General features: G+C 39.5%; 1 protein-coding gene across 1 annotated transcript in view; it reads left to right on the top strand.

The window, feature by feature from the left end:
- ext1a (exostosin glycosyltransferase 1a) overlaps positions 1 to 10,029 on the top strand; it is a 98,139-nt gene extending 88,110 nt beyond the window's left edge. Inside the window, exons 7-11 of the mRNA XM_007233718.4 lie at positions 851 to 946; positions 2,344 to 2,433; positions 2,525 to 2,685; positions 3,646 to 3,817; positions 4,589 to 10,029. Coding sequence (XP_007233780.1) covers positions 851 to 946; positions 2,344 to 2,433; positions 2,525 to 2,685; positions 3,646 to 3,817; positions 4,589 to 4,774 — 705 coding nt within the window. The 3' untranslated portion in view covers positions 4,775 to 10,029. The remainder of the gene's footprint in view (positions 1 to 850; positions 947 to 2,343; positions 2,434 to 2,524; positions 2,686 to 3,645; positions 3,818 to 4,588) is intronic.
- Positions 10,030 to 19,117: the final 9,088 nt, after the last annotated feature.

Genomic DNA, 19,117 nt, shown 5'->3' with positions numbered 1-19,117 from the left:
CCTCAAGCAGTTTGGACTGTGTGTCTCTCCACTCTTCCTCCAGACTCTGCTCCCTTGATTTACACATGAAATGCAAATTTTGCTGATAGTCAGTGATTGTTTCCCTCTGCTAACAACTTTTATAGAGATGAGGATTTCATTTTCCAGCAGGATTTGGCACACTGCCCACAGTGCAAACAAACTGAGATTTAGGTCTTTAGGACTTTGATTGAGCCGTTCTAACACATGAATAATGTTTGTGGAATCTAAACCATTCCACTGGAGCTCTGTAGCGCTGTATGTTTAGGGTCATTGTCTTGCTGGAAGGTCAATCTCCTTCCCAGTCTTAAGTCTTTTGCAGCCTCCAACAGCTTTTTTTTTTTTTTTTACAGGATTCCCCTGTATTTAGCTCTATCCATCTTACCATCAACTTTAGCTGACCAGCTTCCCTTTTTCAGCTGAAAACAAGCATCCCAATAGCATGACGCTCCCACCACCATGTTTCACAGTGAGGATAGTGTGTTCAGGGTGATGAGTAGAGTTATTTGTGCACCACACATAGTGCTTTGCATTTAGGCCAAAGCGTACAACTTTGGTCTCATCTGAGTCCCTTTTCATACATTACCTAGTTTAAGTCGTTTGATTTGAAATAAGGAAATCCCTAAGCTCAACAGCAGTCGTGTTTCTGTCCAAGACTGGAGTCTGAGTTCGTTAGTTATGTAACTAAATGTCAAACACATGAGCTCCACAGATCCTCTGAAGGTCTTCATTATGTTTTTTTCTGGACCCAATCTTTCTTTTGTCATGATTAGTTAATGCTTGTTTTGATTGTGTCTTCCTGTCTTTGATTATTTCTGGCTCTGTGTTTTAGATCATTGTCCTGTGGAACTGTGACAAGCCTCTTCCTGCCAAGCACCGCTGGCCCGCCACGCCTCAGCCGGTCGTCGTGATCGAGGGAGAGAGTAAGGTAAGACCCTTCAGTCGATGAATGTTTGTCTGAATGGAGAGAATGGCATATTTTCCTATAATTATCACCTTGATGTTACCAGTGCCAGCTGTTGTGCGTCTTAAATCATTATTATATTTGAGTTGTTATGGTTCTGTTTTTAACCACTGCCTTTGAAAAGCACCATTAAAGAACTCTCAAGAGTGTGTGTGTGTGTGTGTGTGTGTGTGTGTGTGTCTGTGTGTATAGAGTTCTTGTAGTTGTTTTTATTTTGTTTTGTAATATTGGTGTAATTTTAAATTTTATACAAAGAAATCAGAATGATGTTTATCTTTTTTACTTCAGTGACTTTAGCCCACCACCAGCATGATGAATATGAGCAGGTTACTGGTTACTATAATTCCAATATTGGACTCATAAGCCATTTTTTTTTTGTAATAATGACTAATTTTATCACAAAACATTGCAAATAATACCGATAAAATCATGATACTCAATATGTCGCAAGGTAATTCTCCCCGAAACAAGTAAATTCCAATAATTATGGAATTAATGGTGTCACTTTCAAAGAATTTAACAACCAATATTCTTCACTGCAGGTTTACCCTATTCATTTCATTATAGCTCCACCTTAGGGAGTTTAGAGTGCCAGTGTTTCAAAGAAGATACTTTCTTTCCTTCCTTCCTTCCTTCCTTCCTTCCTTTCTTCTTCAGACTTTCTTCCTCAGCCGTCCTTTCTTACACTTACCTACTTCCTTCCTCTGACTTTCTTTCTCAGACTACCTGCCTTGCTTAGACTTGCTTCCTCAGTTTTTTTTTTTCTGAAAAATCATTTCTTCCTCAGACTTGCATCCTCAGACTTAGTACCTTACTTCCTTCCTTAGACTTCCTTCCTTTCTTTCTCAGACATCCATCCTCAAACTTCCTCTCAGACTTCCTTCCTTTATCAGACTTCCTTTCTCATACTTCCTTTCTTCCTCATATTTTATTTCTCAGGCTTCCTTCCTTGCTCAGACTTGCTTCCTCAAACTTTCTTTCTCAAAATTCCTTCCTTCCTTATACTTCCTTCCTCAGACTTACTACTTTACTTCCTTTCTTAGACCTCCTTCCTCAGTCTTACTTCCACAGAGTTACTTCTTTTTACTTCCTTTCTCAGACTTCCTTTCTCAGACTTCCTTCCTCAGTCTTACTTCGGCAGACTTCCTTCCTTCCTTCCTTCCTTCCTTCCTTTCTCAGACTTCCTCAGATTTTCTCAGACTTCTGTAGCTTGACTGTTATGATCTTTTAAATAATCTTCATAATGATGGTTATTAGGCTGAGAAGACTCTCTGTGTGTGTTGAGAAACACAGTGCAGGTGTTTAGTATGAAGGGACGGCTGTGTTTCAGATGTGCTGTAATGCTGTTCTGTTGTGTTCAGGTGATGAGCAGCCGCTTCCTGCCGTACAGCAGCATAGTGACTGACGCTGTGCTGAGCCTGGACGAGGACACGGTGCTCTCCACCACTGAGGTGAGTGGCAGGTTTCAGGCTTTTATCTGGTATTTACTGAATAAAATAGGAGTTTTACAGTATCAGGATCATATCGTATTCTGTCCTGCAGGTGGATTTTGCCTTCACCGTTTGGCAGAGTTTCCCTGAGCGGATCGTGGGCTACCCGGCTCGGAGCCATTTCTGGGACGCCAACAAGGAGCGGTGGGGCTACACCTCCAAGTGGACCAACGATTATTCAATGGTGCTGACAGGAGCTGCTTTCTACCACAGGTTGGTCACTAAACTGCAAAAATATTTGTGTTCTATTGACATTCAAAAAATGGAGTGGAAATTGCGATCAACTAAGCTGGCAGTGTTCCACTTAGCTTGGAAAGACAGCCTTTTTGAGTATAAAAAGAAAGGCAGAGAAAGATCATACACCCTGCGCAAAGCACAATGCTTATTGCTATCCTACACCCTGTCAACAGTCTATTTTTGCACTTTTATTTACCTTGCGCTCGTGCTATTAAAAATTAGAAATAAATCTACACATATATATAGATTGTGGTCTAGGAGTGAGGTGTGTTCAGGTACATTTCAGGTCCACTGACTGATTAAAACCCTGACAACAGTCAGCAGCGCAATCCTATCTTAGCCATGCAGGAGCGCCGTGTGCACTGTTCACACTCAGCGCATGTTACACATACAAATAAACGCACTGCAGTGTGCAAATCCAGCTTTTACATCAACAACAAACAAAATAAGGAATAAAATAACATTTACTGTTCCCTTAAATGAACTGCTGGTGTATCTTGGTTTTATTGGTTTATTGGTTTATTTCATGTTATGCCCAAAACACACCCATGATTAATTAAGAAATTAGTACATGCCTTTCGAGTTTCGAGCTCCGCAAGGCGTATTTTTTGACACACCGACACGCCCCTAAATCCAGCGGCATGCTATGTAATTTACTGGTGCGGTATAGATGGATAAAAAGTTTAAGAGCACTCTATAGACCCAGATAATGTTCATCTTGACCAAACTGTCTGTCTTTTGAAATGAGCTGATCTAACCAGCCAATCCAGTGACCACCCAGGGCCATGCTACAAGAACATAGTTTATCTTTGTGGTGTAGAGTCCGGGGTCAAGTAGAGTAAAGATCTTATAATCTTATAGAGTTTATAGATTTGTACTCAAGTGTTGAGACATTGTCACAGTTGCAGCTCACACCTGCCTCCATTCTCTTCCTAGATACTACAACTACTTGTATACGAATTACCTGCCAGCCAGCCTGAAGAGCATGGTTGACCAGCTATCAAACTGTGAAGATATCCTCATGAACTTCCTCGTGTCTGCTGTCACCAAGATGCCGCCCATCAAGGTCACCCAGAAGAAGCAGTACAAGGAGACCATGATGGGACAGGTATGAGTTTCTGGAGGTGCTGAACAATAGTTGATGCTTTAATGCTAGCTCATTCCAGATCACCTTAAATCACCCTCTCAGTTGATCAGGTTTAGATCAGGGGATTAATGTGGAGGACAAACACTTTTTTTTACTGTTTACTACATAATTCCATATGTGTCTCTTAATTGTTTTCAGGTCTTTAATAGTAATCTACAGTGTAGAAGATAAATTACATTAAGAAATAAAAAAAAATCATTGAATTTGAGAAGGTGTGTCCAAAATGTTGACTATATATTTATTTAGAAATGATGATAATGAACATTCTTGTTCTTGTAATATCAATAATTAATGAATGAAGAGTGACTTAGAGTGTTTAATTCATATAGAAATAAATCTAGACCTCTTGTCTAAAGGCAGAAGATAAAACGTTTGTTTTTCCTCCATGGATCTGAGCATGGAAACTCTGGGAAGGGCACAACCCTGATATGATGCCAAGTTCATCTTATTGTTCTCTTTCCAAAATCTGACTTAATGCACTAATGACTTCAACAGATGTCTCACCTTCCATTACGCCCCCTCTCTCTCTCTCTCTCTCTCTCTCTCTCTCTCTCTCTCGCACACAGGCAAAATATTTATCTAGATACTCGTAACCTTATCTCCAAGCAGAATGAGAAAAAATAAATCAAGATTTTTCCTTTTTTTTTTTTGCATTAAAATCCAATGTCTTTGTCAAGGCGACTTCACTGACTGTTCTCCTTTTCTTTTTTTCTTTCTTTCTCTTCCCGGCAGACGTCGAGAGCCTCTCGCTGGGCGGACCCTGACCACTTCGCCCAGCGGCAGACTTGCATGAACAAATTTGCCAGCTGGTTTGGCACCATGCCTCTGGTCCACTCCCAGATGAGGCTGGACCCTGTTCTGTTCAAGGACCAGGTGTCTATACTGCGCAAGAAATACAGAGACATTGAGAGACTCTGATGAAGCGGAGACGCCTCTTCCTCTGAGGAAACGGGAAGAGGAAGTGCAACAAGGGGGCACCCTGGAGTCTTGCGCCGTGCGTTCGGGGCATATGGGGCAGTGGATTCCCTTGGGAAGTGAGCCAGCAGGGAGGTGGAGGGTGGGGGAATGGGTGGGGAAAAGGAGTGTGATTGATGTTTGTGCTTGATGTTTAAGTCCTTACTGTCAAAAACTTGTACCTGAACCAATTGAACAGATTTCGATTGGTTTAGTTGAGATTCTTGGGTTAAGAAATACAAAAATACAAAGTCTAATTAGCCTTTTTTCAACATCCAAACCAACAATCCTTACTTTAACCAAAGGAAGAGCACGTAGATTTTACACTACTTTAGATTTTCGGCAAGTTTTTGGCAAGTTTTTGGCAGTTTGACTGCTGTACACATCAGCACGTCGTCAACGTATAACACAGCAAGTACAACATAGTCTTCCCCCTCTCGAGGAATGCTCTGCCAAAGGCAACACAGGGTCAACCTGACCCAAGCTGTGCCACGCACAGCTGGGTCCTGGACCACAGTTTCAAGCCCCCCCTCCTCCACAACAGCACGAGAACGGTATGCTCAAAATGCTCAAAGACTGAAGGCTTTTGTGGCAGAATGCTGGCAGGCCTATTAAAAGTCGAAACCCGGCACGGTGGGCCGAGCCACACAGAGGTTACCCGCCCGCCGTGCGAGTTTGTTCTGTTCGCCCTCGCTCCTGCTGGCTCCTGCCGGCTCCTGCAAGCAGCACTTCCCTCCCTGAAGTCGCAGGACGGTCGCGTCCTGCCGAGGTGGCTGACAAAGCCTCTCCTACAAAGAACTACAATGTCACAGTGCCTGACCTTTCAAAACCGAGTGCGTCTGGGAGTCCGAAGGGTTTTTCTTTTTTTTTTCCTTTTAGAACCCTTGCTCATGCTGCTTGTGTTTTGGTAACATGAACATGAACAAGTCAAAAGAGTTTCTCGGATTTGCCCAAAGCTGTTCATTTCTTTTTCCTTCTTCTTATTGGTTTCCATTTATTTTATTTTATTTTTTTCGTTCTCTCTTCTTCGCTGATCATCTCTGGAATTTTATTTTGGGATTAGCAAGCGGAAAATGTTCTGTTTGCTTTTACAAACCGTTGCTGCCCAGAGAATAACGTATCTTAAAACGTTAAAACATTTCAGTAGTAGGAGCACTTCTATTGATCCATTGATCATGGGATTTGTAGTCAAATTTCAAATGGTGTAGCAAACTAAACTACAAAAAAAGTACAAAAATGGAGATGCACGTTCTTCTTCGCAGCAACAAAATAAAACGACAAAGCGTTCTTTTAGTGGCACCCTGTTCGTTTTCCTTCCAGCCAATCAGAAGCACATGCAATCAGTTGTTTGGAGGCTAACCAGTTGATTTATCAAGTGGAATCAGATGATGTTTAGAATAAAAACCTGCCACAAGTGGATAATGTTGGTTTCCACTGCCACAAAAGAACCATCTTTATATCACAAAAAGAACGGTTTTAAGTGAGCTCTTAATTTGATAAAGAAGTACTGTACCAATTACTTTACCAATTAAAAACATGTTTAAATGCCTCTTTATTGAAACCATAAATGTTTTTTTGTTTTATTTAGTGGCATCACTCACAGAACTCTTTGTTGGCCTTTTTTCATAGTATTTGTTGAAAGCATCAAAGTTTTACTTCTTTAATGGAGCTTCATTTCACAAATCAAACCTTTGCTGTCCAAAGAGAAATGTATCTCCAAAAATGGTAACTTTACTATAGAAGGTAGAAACATTCTAACTTCCAGTGGAAGTCATTTTTAAGCATTTCGATTGGTTTATCATCATAAATGTTGACAAAAAAATGGAGACACTTTTTTCTTTGCAGCCACAGTGCCATAGAATTTCATTAATTTGTTCATTTACAAGAACAATGCTCATTTATTAAGAGAAATACATACTCTAAATAAGCCAGATCATTTTAAGGATAATTTTAATCTGGAGTCTCTCAATAGGGGTATCCAGTCTTATTTGTGAAAGGACCGGTGTGGTTGCAAGCAGGTGGAATCTGGTGTGCTGCAGGTTGTTTGGAATGAAAACTGGAAATAGTGTAATATGCATCCCTTTGCAGATAAAATTGGATACCCTTGCCATAGAAGTCTTGTACCAATTTCAGTTTTAAATGGTTATCTATGGAAACAAAATTATCCTTCTATGATATGGCACCTTTAGTGTTTGTGAAATGGTCATTGTTTTATTTCTTTTATTTCATTTTAATATGAATTTAAACTGAAAACATGAAGGTTTAGGACTTCATGGCCATAAAGCCTGGTGACTTGCTTACCAGCAAATCCAGTCTGGATGTTCCTGATGCCCCTTGGTTCTGTTTTGTTTGTGCTTTTAGTGCTTTTCTATTAAATTAAAACACTACAATACCCATTATTACAATTTTAATGTACAAACTAGGGCTGCACAATATTGGAGGAGAAAACTTGTCATTTTTTATGCTAAATATGTTGCAGTTATTTAAAGAAAATGCAAAAGTTAGCACCATGTTCCATCAACGCTAAAGAACACTACGCTGACCTGTGGGATTTTTGTGTGTGGGATCTCCTACATTAAAGGTAGATGTGGATGTGACTGATTTCTGCCAGAATTGCTTCTCGTTCACATGGACAATTCTAGCCAGATGCCACCGGTCACCGTCGTTACCACCCACTGTGCTTACTGTCCACTGTGGGTGGTAATATTAGCCTTCTATAGCCCTATCTGGATGGGATTTGTTTTTCAGGGGGTTCTTGGGTAATTTTCTCTTTTATTGGGGGTCCTCTTTGATTTTATTCCCGTCCAGATGACCATGTATGTGTTTTTTCTCAGACGTCCTCTGAGAGAAAATTACAGGCTGAATTATCTACTGTTTTTAGCTGAACTCCTTGATCGTAAGGTAATTTTAGTCCCGTTCGGATGCGTTTAATAAAATAGACATTCGTCCACAGCCGCGCATCGTTATTCCATTCTGATGACAACGATGAAACGATATATTTTGCAGCCCTAGTTCAAACCCCTTTTCACCATTGTTTTTCCCCAATATCAAAATTCCAGTCTTTCGCAACTGGATGTGTTGCACATGTTGAAGATACAGGTGCATCTCAAAAAATGTAGAACATCATAAAAAAGTTGCATTATTTCAGTATTACAGTTACAAATGTGAAACTCACTATATAGACCTATTACACACATAGTGATCTATTTTAAGTGTATTTATTTTATTGATGATGAGTATGCCTTACAGCCAATGACAACCCAGAAATTAGTGTATCAGAAAATTAGATTATTATATTATATTATAAGACCAATTGGTACTTTTCAGTGTGGGCAGTGTGCCAAGTCCTTATGGAAAATGAAATCCGTAAAATGGAAACTTCATGGTCAATGGTCAATGATGGTTTGGAGTTCCAGGTCATCTGCTGGGTTTTCATTAGCTGTAAGCCATAATCATCAATAATAAAAGTTTCACATTTTGAACTGAATTACTAAAATAAAGTAGCGTTTCAATGATATTCATTGTTTGTTTTTTTTAAATGCACCTGTATGTGAAGCTGACGTTTTAAACACTAGTCTTATTTTTGCTGTAGTACAAAGTGTACTGAGGATATGGATGATTAAGGTAGGAGACAAATGGCAGAAATGTCCCATTTTAAATCAAGGTGAGCAGAAAATTATATGTAACAGTGGGTGATGAAGAGTACGTCAATCCAGCATTTGCTAAATATGAACAGTTCAGAGCAGCTACAGATACCGTTTTTCCACTGATGTGAAACTGGCATCGTTTCCTGGTTTAGGAACCTAGTTTTAAACCAGTTCGCTGTGTTTCCACCGTTTCCACCCACAAAAGTAGGTTTAACTAAAACAGGCCGGTTCACTGAAAAGAAAAGCTTGAAAGGAAGTTCTTTTGGTGGAAAAGTGCTATGATTGGACATCCTGGCTAGCTTTTGTCCTCATTTACAATAATTGAGTAGAGCTGCTGTTGCTCTAGTCTCTAATTAAATCTAAAAATCTATATAATATTTGATGAAAACTACATCCTAAATACTGTTTCATGGTACAGAATGACTTCCATTGAAAAATTCGACACGTTTTGTGATTGTGGCCAGAAATACTTTAACCAAAATGTGTCTTGAAGGTTCAGCTCTGAAGACTGTTAAACCTTTAATTGTGTTAACTGTCTGTTTTTAATTATGTTGTCATTGATTTTGCAACATCCCAGTGAACAGAATCCCAGTCAAAGCTCATTCTTTTCTCAAAAATCTTCCCATCATTTATTCCTCTCTTGTCCATATGGTGCCATTCCCTCTGTTCTCAAAATTAGCCTGAATTTACTGCCAGAATCACAAATGCAACATATGCTCTTTTCCTCATAATCAAGGAAAATGAATTGCTGGGCAACAAAAACGAACAGAAACTGAATCGAATCTTAGTATTATTCAAAGCACAGGGTGCATGTGTGTGAGAGAGAGTTAGATTTTTTTTTTGTATGTCTGGAAGTGTCTATAAAGTGTTGTGCTGTGGTAAAAGGGGGTAAAATCTCCAGTAAATCCAGTAAAAATGTGGTTTTACACCACCATTACGTCATTCTTGAGCTTGCACATTCTCACATTCAACCATGTTACCTGGCATTAAAAAGGAAACACACAGATCTCTTAATTACACAAATGTGCCTTTCTTGAGACACGTCTGAGGGTTTTTTTTTATTGTTTTGTTCATTTTTGTTTTATTTTACATACATTTTTTTTCGCCTTTAACAAAAAAAAACATGCTCCCATTCCTGTATTGCGTCAGCGATGAGCGCCCGACCGATCTCTGTTCTTATTATCCAGTATAAATACTCAATACGCAGTAGTTTACTCTAGTTTACTTTGTCTAACACTGGAACTTTTTTCTTTTTTCTTTTTTTTTTCTTTTTTTTGGGGGGAGATTCAATACCAATGTTATGCTGTATCTGACATTCCTACCAGGTTCCGTAGGAAACTATCTGGGTGGCGTCTTTCTCGGTTTCATTTCGTTAACAGTTTCTTTTTTGTGACCATACTTCTCTGTGTATTTATCAGATATGTGGACTCGTTGTATCGCTACCCTTTTGCCCAGTGCGGACACCGATGTAATTAAAAGACCTTATTTTACAGAGCTAAGAACAATAATAGGTAACTTACAGTTTTGTAAGAATGGTTTTATAAAAAATGAATTAAATAATGTTTGGTAAAACTCGTGTTTGTGTCCTTTCTGTCATTATAAAGAGGTACATTTCATCCAGCACTGAACCACATGATCAATAAAAGTATAATTAAGTAGATAGTTGACTGACGACTTGACCAAAACTCAGCTACTCCATGTAATTCAGGTGGTCTGTTAGACACTTTATTTCCTAATGGCAACCCATTAATGAACCCAAAAATGAAGCACAGTAATGTGTAATAGTAAGTATGGAAAACCTGTTTAGAGGAGAATAATGAGATGGGGAGATATGCAGAGTTGTTTTAATTGAGCTCAAAATATTAACCCATTGCTTGGACCTCAAGCGGGAGGGAAGGTTTGGGGAATACAGTCCAACCTGGTGCCCTTATGGCTGAGACAAACCAATCATTTAGGGGGTCCACACTGGTGGTCTGTACACATGACTGCCTAAAAATAAGTAACTGCTCTGATGAGCCCAATCCTGTTTCTGCAGTCCCATCAGAAAAGGGACTGTTTGAGTTTGTATCAATGCAATTCGGGCTAATTAATGGCCCTTTTTAAAATATTCAGTTTGTTGCACAAGGGCTAATAATGTATATTTTACCTGTTCATTAAAAAATAAACATAAGATAATTTAAATATAAATTTTATTTAAACTTAATGGCAGCAGTGCATCTCCAAAAAGTTTATATAGATAAAAAAGAGCATTTTAGAGAGAAAGAATATGTGAAATCTATGAAAAACCATGTCTGAAAATGGTGGAAAATAATGAGAAAATGTTTTGCATATTCCATCATACAGTGGTATGAAAACCTTTGTGCTCCCCTGATAATGTTAATGACTTTTCTGCGCCACAAACAGAGTCTCTTGAGGTATGCTAAATAACATATGGTCAAGCTTCTTAATATTAAGTTTCTGTGGACTAAAACTAAAATTGAGTTATTTGGAGGATGGTTATTTATGCATGGTGGAAAATAAAGAACACAGCATTCCAACACAAACACTTTACTGCTCCCCACAGTAAAATCTGGTGGTGGTTCATCATGCTGTGGGGCTGTGTGATCAGTGCAGGTACTGGGAATCTTGTTAAATTTAAGAATCTCATGGATTCCAGTCAATATCAGCAGATTCTTGAGAACAATGTTGAAGAATCAGTGAGAAAGTTGAAGTTATAGCTGTGCCGGGGCTGGATCCTTCAACAAGACAACGACCCTAAACACTAAACACTGCTCAAAATCTACTAAAACATTCATACAGAGGAACACAGAAGTACAACGTGATCATCTCAGATCATCTCAGTCCTCAATCCAGACCTGAATAGTATTTTAATATATTTTGTGGTGTGATTTGAAGCAGCTGTTCATGATCAGAAACCTGAATCAAACCTGACTGAACTGGAGATTTATTGTTTTATTAAGAAGAATGATCCAAAATACCTTCAACCAGAAGCTTCAACCAGACTCTCATTGGAAGCTACAGTGTATGAAGAGTTTAGATGCTGTTATTTCTGTAAAAGGAAGATCTACTAAATATTGATGTCATTTTTCTGTTGGGGCCCAAATATATGCTGCTGCCTAATTTAGTTTAAAGAATTATTGCACACTTTCTGTAAATCCTATAAACTTCATTTCACTTCTCAAAGAAGAAGCCGTATGTCTACACCATTCAGACATGCATCTGTCTTCTCTCGGCTAAAGCTCATTACATCTACCTTCTCAAATCTACAGCATACAGCATGTACAGCATACTACAGCGTACTGTGATCCCTCACAGCCTCCTAGTGGAACACCTTCACTTTTTAATTTTTTTTGTAAAAGATTAGGTACAGTTGACGGGAAAGCCAAACTTCACTGACTCATAAATCATTGACGGCTCTTTGGCAATTTAAATGAACAATTCGTACTGTTTTTACCATGTTCTACAGAGCATGCTGCACAAGTCTACTCTACCTATTTATATATATATACAGTGCCCTCCATAATTATTGGCACCCCTGGTTAAGATGTGTTCTTTAGCTTCTCATAAATTGAGTTTTGTTCAAAATAATATAGGACCACGATGGGAAGAAAAAGTAAAGTCCAACCTTTAACTCAAGTAAATTTTAAGGGGGAAATAAAATCCCTGACTAAGAAATAATTATTCTTCATAAAATCACCTGTTCCACAATTATTGGCACCCCTAACAATTCTTAGGAAATAAATTTAATAAAAGTATTTCTGTCACTTCTACAGTAGTTTACGAAGTTGATCAGAGTATGTAGGAACATTTAATTAGTAATTCACAACTTCCTGTTTCCCTGGGGTATAAATATGACGTGACACAGAGGCCATTTATCTTCAACATGGGAAAGACAAAGGAACATACCATTCAAGTGAGGCAGATGTGTGTTGACCTTCACAAGTCAGGCAATGGCTACAAGAAAATCGCTACTCGCCTACACCTGTCCATATCTACTGTCAGAGGAATTATTAAGAAGTTTAAAACAACTGGAACAGTGGTAAACAAGCCTGGACGAGGACGCAAGTTTATTTTGCCACCACGCACAGTGAGGAGGATGATAAGAGAAATAAAAAGTTCTCCAAAGCTCACTGTTACAGAATTGCAACAAATGGTAGCTTCTTGGGGTCACAAAGTCTCCAAAACAACCATCAGGCGCTATCTACATGCCAACAAGCTGTTTGGGAGGCATGCACGGAAGAAACCATTTCTCACTCACAATCATAAACGCAAACGTTTGGAGTTTGCTAAGCGGTACTATGACTTCAACTGGGACCGTGTGCTTTGGTCAGATGAAACAAAGATAGAGCTTTTTGGCAACAAATGCTCTAAGTGGGTCTGGCGTAACACAAGAGCTGAGTATGCAGAAAAGCACCTCATGCCCACTGTGAAATACGGTGGGGGTTCAGTGATGCTGTGGGCCTGTTTCTCTTCTAAAGGCCCTGGGAACCTTGTTAGGGTGCATGGCATCATGAATGCTCTAAAATACCAGGACATTTTAAAACAAAATCTGGTGGCTTCTGCCCGAAAGCTGAAGATGGGTCGTCACTGGGTCTTTCAGCAAGATAATGACCCTAAACATGTGGCCAAATCTACACAGAAATGGTTCACCGCACACAGAATCAAGCTCCTCCCATGGCCATCTCAGTCCCCAGACCTCAACCCCATTGAAAACCTGTGGGGTGAGCTGAAGAGGAGAGTGCAGAGGAGAGGACCCAGGTCGTTGGATGATTTAGAGAGAATGTGCAAAGAGGAATGGTCAAAGATCCCTCTTTCTGTATTCTCCCATCTTGTGAAACATTACAGGAGAAGATTAGGTGCTGTTTTGTTGGCAAAAGGGGGTTGTACAAAGTATTAACATCAGGGGTGCTAATAATTGTGGCACACATGATTTGATGTTAAATAATTATTTCTTAATGTGGGATTTTTTTCCTACTGAATAAATTTACTTGAGTTAAAGGTTGGACTTTACTCTTTTTTTCCATCATGGTCCTATATTATTTTGAACAAAACTCAATTTATGAGAAGCTAAAGAACACATCTTAACCAGGGGTGCCAATAATTATGGAGGGCACTGTATATATATATATATATATATATATATATATATATATATATATATATATATATATTTATATATATATATGCATGGTTGGTTGGATCTACACTGCTTTTTCAGTGCGTTGCATGGAACCTAACTAAATCACAAAAACCCAGCATGTTCACGTTGACCCGAATCGCATGCAAATCTCCCAGCTATTGCTTCAGACACGCATAAATAACATCAGCGGTGCCGGCTGATCTTTTCCGGGGACGTGGGCCTCGGCAGCCCGCTGGGCTCGGCGGTGTCTGAACATGACCACTGCGGCTTACCGTAATCGGCCGGGGCATCGCTCGGCTCGCGCCGGGGGTTTTTAATGAAAAAAATGCTAATGCGCGAGGCCGCTCGGAGAGAGAGTCACCGCAGGAGAGCGGCTCGCTGGGAGATAACACCCCAGGAATCCTAATTAAATATCTTACGATTAAATGCATTAGGCGAGTGGTAAGACGTGCGATGCATATGTCCTAATATTTGTGCGGAGTGTGCTGGTGTGTGTTTTCTGACCACGGGCAAAAACCAAGCTTTGCATGCTATGAAAATCATACACGGAAGGATCTGTGAGGATTTTAAACTTTAATTAGGTTTCTATCGTGCAAATAAAACAGCTGCATACGCTGGGTTATCGACTACAGTCTTATTTACATTCAATATACAGTATGTAGTGTACAGTATGTCCCAATATTTGTGGACAGACACCCTATCAATTAAATGCATTCAGCTCCTTTAAGTTCTAGCACCCATTGCTGACATAGATGTGCAAATGCACATACACAGCTTGCATGTACCTATGTACACTGTACCTATTGGAACCATGGCTATAATGCCATTGAGCTGTTGAGCAGTGGTTAAACTGTGTTCTCTGAAATGATGGAGCTCCATCCAGTACTTTTGAGATACGTAAGAGATACGTTGGTTGGGGGTGACAGGGTTCCCGCGGGTCCTTAAAATGCCTTAAATTAAAATCTTGATAATTAAGGCTTAAAATTTACTGTAAATTTGCTGTGGGTATTAAATTTTTAGATGTTGGTGGAAAAGCACATACTAACATTAGCGGTGACTTACCGAGGAGAGAACTAAGGTTAGCGTAGGGTTAGCTAAAACTTGCGGAGAGCTAGCTAATGTTAAAGGGATGAGAACTAAGGTTAGCAGAGTTAACATTAGCGGCGTGCTAGCCAACATACTAACATTAGCGGTGAGCTAGTTAACATTACTGGGGAGAGAACTTATCATTAGGGATGTGCTAGCTAACATTAGTGGTGAGCTAGCGAACATGCTAACATGTTTTGCATCACAATAGAACAAAATTGAAAAAGAAAATTGATTAAAAAAAAATCAAGAAATGTAATTCTCAATACAGTAATTTATTTTCTACATTACAGTCATTTATTATGACCACATTTGTGGGTCTTAAATTCTGTTTATTGAGGTCTTAAAAGCATTAAAATTGACTTTTAAAATGGAGCAAGAATCCTGGATGAAGTGGTGATAATCATCATCCAACATCTTGACTTCATAAACCATGAGTAAGCAATTAGCATTGTAGTAGATGAAAAAAATGCTTGTGCTAAAGTCTAATTGATTACCAGTGGATGCAGTACAGACCACGCTCTTAGTCTGTAAACAGCACGGAGCAGCAGAGACAGTGTTTGTTCATAGCAGTATATTATCTGGCTAATATATCAAATTAAACTGCGCTTTATCAGCAGTTTAGCTCAAATAAATGGAGTATTTTTGATAGCTGCGTTAGTTTGAGACTAGATCACATTCTCAACACAAGCGAACCGATCTAGAATTAGTTTGGCACTGAACTGAGACGGGTTGTTTAGATCCACACCAGAGTGCGAGGACTGTTTTCACACCTCCGTTTAAACCAGACCAAATAGTGCTGGTGTGAAAATGCCCAAAGACATTATGATGAAACTGGCTCTCATCAGGACCAACCCAGAAAAGGAAGACCAAGAGCTCCCTCTGTTGCACAGGATAAGTTCTTTATAGTTACCAGCCTCAGAAACCACAAGTTAACAAACAGCTCCCCAGATTAGAGCACCTAAATGCTTTTTCAGTATTTTTGGTTTGTTTAACACTTTTTAGTTACTACATGATGACTTTATTATTCATTTACAATGTAGGAAGCAAAGCAAAAAAAGGAGAATATTGAATGAGAATTTGAGTCCATTTGTTTGGTTGATACCGCGGGACATTTGCGTCCTGTTTCCTTTTTTGGAGCGGCCCGCGAGGTATTTTAGAAATAGAATGAAAGTTGGCCCGCTGTTAAGCAGGTTTTTATAATGTGAGATTCAAAGTTTGAACGCTAGGTGTCAGAAACGGGCCAAAGAGTCTAAAAGCGGAGAGAGTGCGCATTTCTAGCGCAGAAAAACGGAACAAAGAGTCCAAAAGCGGAGAGAGTGCACATTTCTAGCGCAGAAAAACGGGCCAAAGAGTCTAAAAGTGGAGAGAGTGCACATTTCTAGCGCAGAAAAACGGGGCAAAGAGTCCAAAAGCGGAGAGAGTGCGCATTTCTAGCGCAGAAAAACAGGCCAAAGAGTCTAAAAGCGGAGAGGGTGTGCATTTCTAGCGCAGAAAAACGGGGCAAAGAGTCCAAAAGCGGAGAGAGTGCGCATTTCTAGCGCAGAAAAACGGGCCAAAGAGTCTAAAAGTTGCCGTGATTAAGGAGTTTAATATTAAGACACATCATGAAATTAAACATCAATTAGAAAAGTCTTAGTTTACACAACACTGTCAAAGATAAAGATAGTAAGTCAAGTAAAATGGTGTGTAAATGAAATAATCAGGAAAAAGTATTATTTAAAGTGGTATATTTCATTATTTGTTTTATTACAGAGTCTGTGGCCCGTGACTTCAAATATATTTCTCCTTCTGGCCCCCAACAAAAAAAAGTTTGAACACCCCTGATTTAGAGTAGCCTGTTATAGGACTTGGAGAAAACCCAAGCAGGGACAACATGGAAACTATACCCAGATAGGGACTTGAACCTGGGACCAAGCACTGGAAGGTTCATATCGTCGCTATCCAATGTAAAACAAGTATCTCCATTTTTGTTGATTTTTAGTTTACTACATAATTTGAACAGACTAACTGGCTCTCATACTGTGACAAAATTTCTTGATGAATGGACCAATAGAAATACTTCAAAATGAATTTTTACATTGACTTCCATTTAAACATTGACTTCCCATTGACTTTCCATTGACTTTCATTAGACAGCAACAATACGTAAACCACTAAGCCACTGTGCTACTTCTATAGAGTCCTTTGAAGGCATTTGATGTTGATGGGATTTGAACTTATGATCCACTGTATCTTTGAAACAAGCAACAATGCTACATTTAGCGTTAGCATTAGCATGGTCTCATTTGACTGTAATGCTAACTGCTTACTCATGATTTTCATTGACTTTTTGCTTAAAAACCACAGAAGGAAAGGAGTAACAGTACAAGAGAAAAACTGGGCTTCGTGACTCATTCTGGGAAACAGCGCAAGATCCATCCACAGCATCTCTCCGCAATTTACGGGATTCTGATCAAAGGTCCACGTCGGGATGTGAGAATTAAAGAAAACAATCCCAGATTAGCTCTCCACTTCAGAGAGGCTGTGTACACATGACCCCGCTTCCTCCTTCAGCTCGTATGAATTGATCGTAGGATCTGAGTGCTCAGAACATGATCCCGCATCTCCTCTCCGAAAGCAGCTCCGCGAGGCTGCAGACTCCGAGCTGTCGCCGCCTGGACACTCGAGAGGCATCGACTCTGACTGAGGAGCGAAATAAAGCAATCATAACCGGCTTATTGCATCTACAGAGGCGGCAAAGTACAGTGCCATCAAATACATCAATGCTCACTGATATTATTACTTACAGTCGCAATAAACAACCTTCTGGCAGGCAGTGAAGTCATTATTACCAGCAGGCAGCGGAGTGTATAAACAACGTTCCCATATCTAAAAAGTGCGTATTCTGATATGCCAAAAGTCATGGGACAGTACAGTTGCAAGAAAAAGTGTGTGAACCCTTTGGGATTACTTGGATTTCTGCATAAATTGGTCAATAAATGTGTTCTGATCTTCATCTAAGTCACAACAATAGACAAACACAGTCTGCTTAAACTAAAACGAATAAAGCAGAGGCTTCCTCCGTGGCGTCCTCTCATGAACTCCATTCTTGTTTAATGTTTTGCTTATTGTAGATTTGTCAGCAAAAATGTACCAGAGATTTCTGTAAGTCTTTATCTGACACTCTAGGATTCTTCCTCACCTCATTGATCATTCTGCGCTGTGCTCTTGCAGTCACCTTTACAGGACTTTACCACGCCTAGGGAGAGTAGCAACAGAACTGAACTTTCTCCATTTGTAGACCGTCTGGTATACCGTGGACACATGAACATCAAGGGTTTTAGAGATGCTTTTGTAACCCTTTCCAGCTTCATGCAAGTCAACAATTCTTCAACGTAGGTCTTCCGAGAGCTTGATCTTTTGTGCTGAGGCATGATTTACATCAAGCAGTGCTTCTAAAGAACAGCAACCTCAAAACTGGTTTGTGTTTTTTTAAAGGTCAGAGCAGTTTTAACCAACACATCCAATCTCATCACATCCTGACTCCAATTCACTCTTAGAAAAGTCATTAGGCTAGGGTTTCACATACTTTTTCCTCCCCTCACTGTGAATGTTAACATATTGTGTTCAATAAAACCATGCAAACAAAAAACAATTGTGTGGTATTAGTTTAAGCAGACTGTGTTTGTCTATTGTTGTGACTTAGATGAAGATCAGAACAAATTTAATGACCCATTTATGCAGAAATCCAAGTAATCTAAGTAATCTCAAAGGGTTCACATACTTTTTACAGCAGATTATGGCTGACGTTGGGGTCAAACTTGGTGGCGAAATTAATTACATTAAATTAATCAAATTAATCATATGCATTAACGCTTTAAAGTCGACAGCCCTACATATAAGGCATTACCACCCACAGTGGACAGCATTGCAGTTGGTGGAAATGATCATGACTGGCAGCATCTGGCTAGATTTGTCCAGCGGTCTAAAGCTCTACCACTATGATTGGGAGATTGCTGGATTGAATCCTGGTCATGCAGCTTGCCATCAGCTGCCGGAGCTCTGAGAGAGCACATTTGGTCTTGCGCTGTCTGGGTGGGTACAGTAGATGGCGCTCTTTACCCTAATCACTCCTAGGGTGATGTTGATCAGCACAAGGCATCTGTGAGCTGGTGTATCGGATCTGACTTTACTAATGCTGCTCTTCTCATTCTCATTCATTCATGGTACAAAAAAACTAGTAGAACGTCTCACCTGGAGAGTAGAGACAGTTACTCCAACAAAAGCAGGATAAACTCTTTTTTAATAGCCTTGATTTTCAAAGAAAATCCCCAATACTTTCCCAATACTGTCCCAATACTTTTTTGCTTATATGTGTGTATATCAGTCTTGTTGGTACAGTAACAAAACAGATTATTTAATTAATAAAGGGATAAATAGAAGTTGAGAAAT

The sequence above is a fragment of the Astyanax mexicanus genome, chromosome 1 (genome assembly GCF_023375975.1).
Source record: "Astyanax mexicanus isolate ESR-SI-001 chromosome 1, AstMex3_surface, whole genome shotgun sequence".
NCBI classification, from domain to species: Eukaryota; Metazoa; Chordata; class Actinopteri; order Characiformes; family Acestrorhamphidae; genus Astyanax; species Astyanax mexicanus.
The sequence above is the reverse complement of the archived record's forward strand: the minus strand, read 5'-3'. Positions and strand labels throughout refer to the sequence as shown.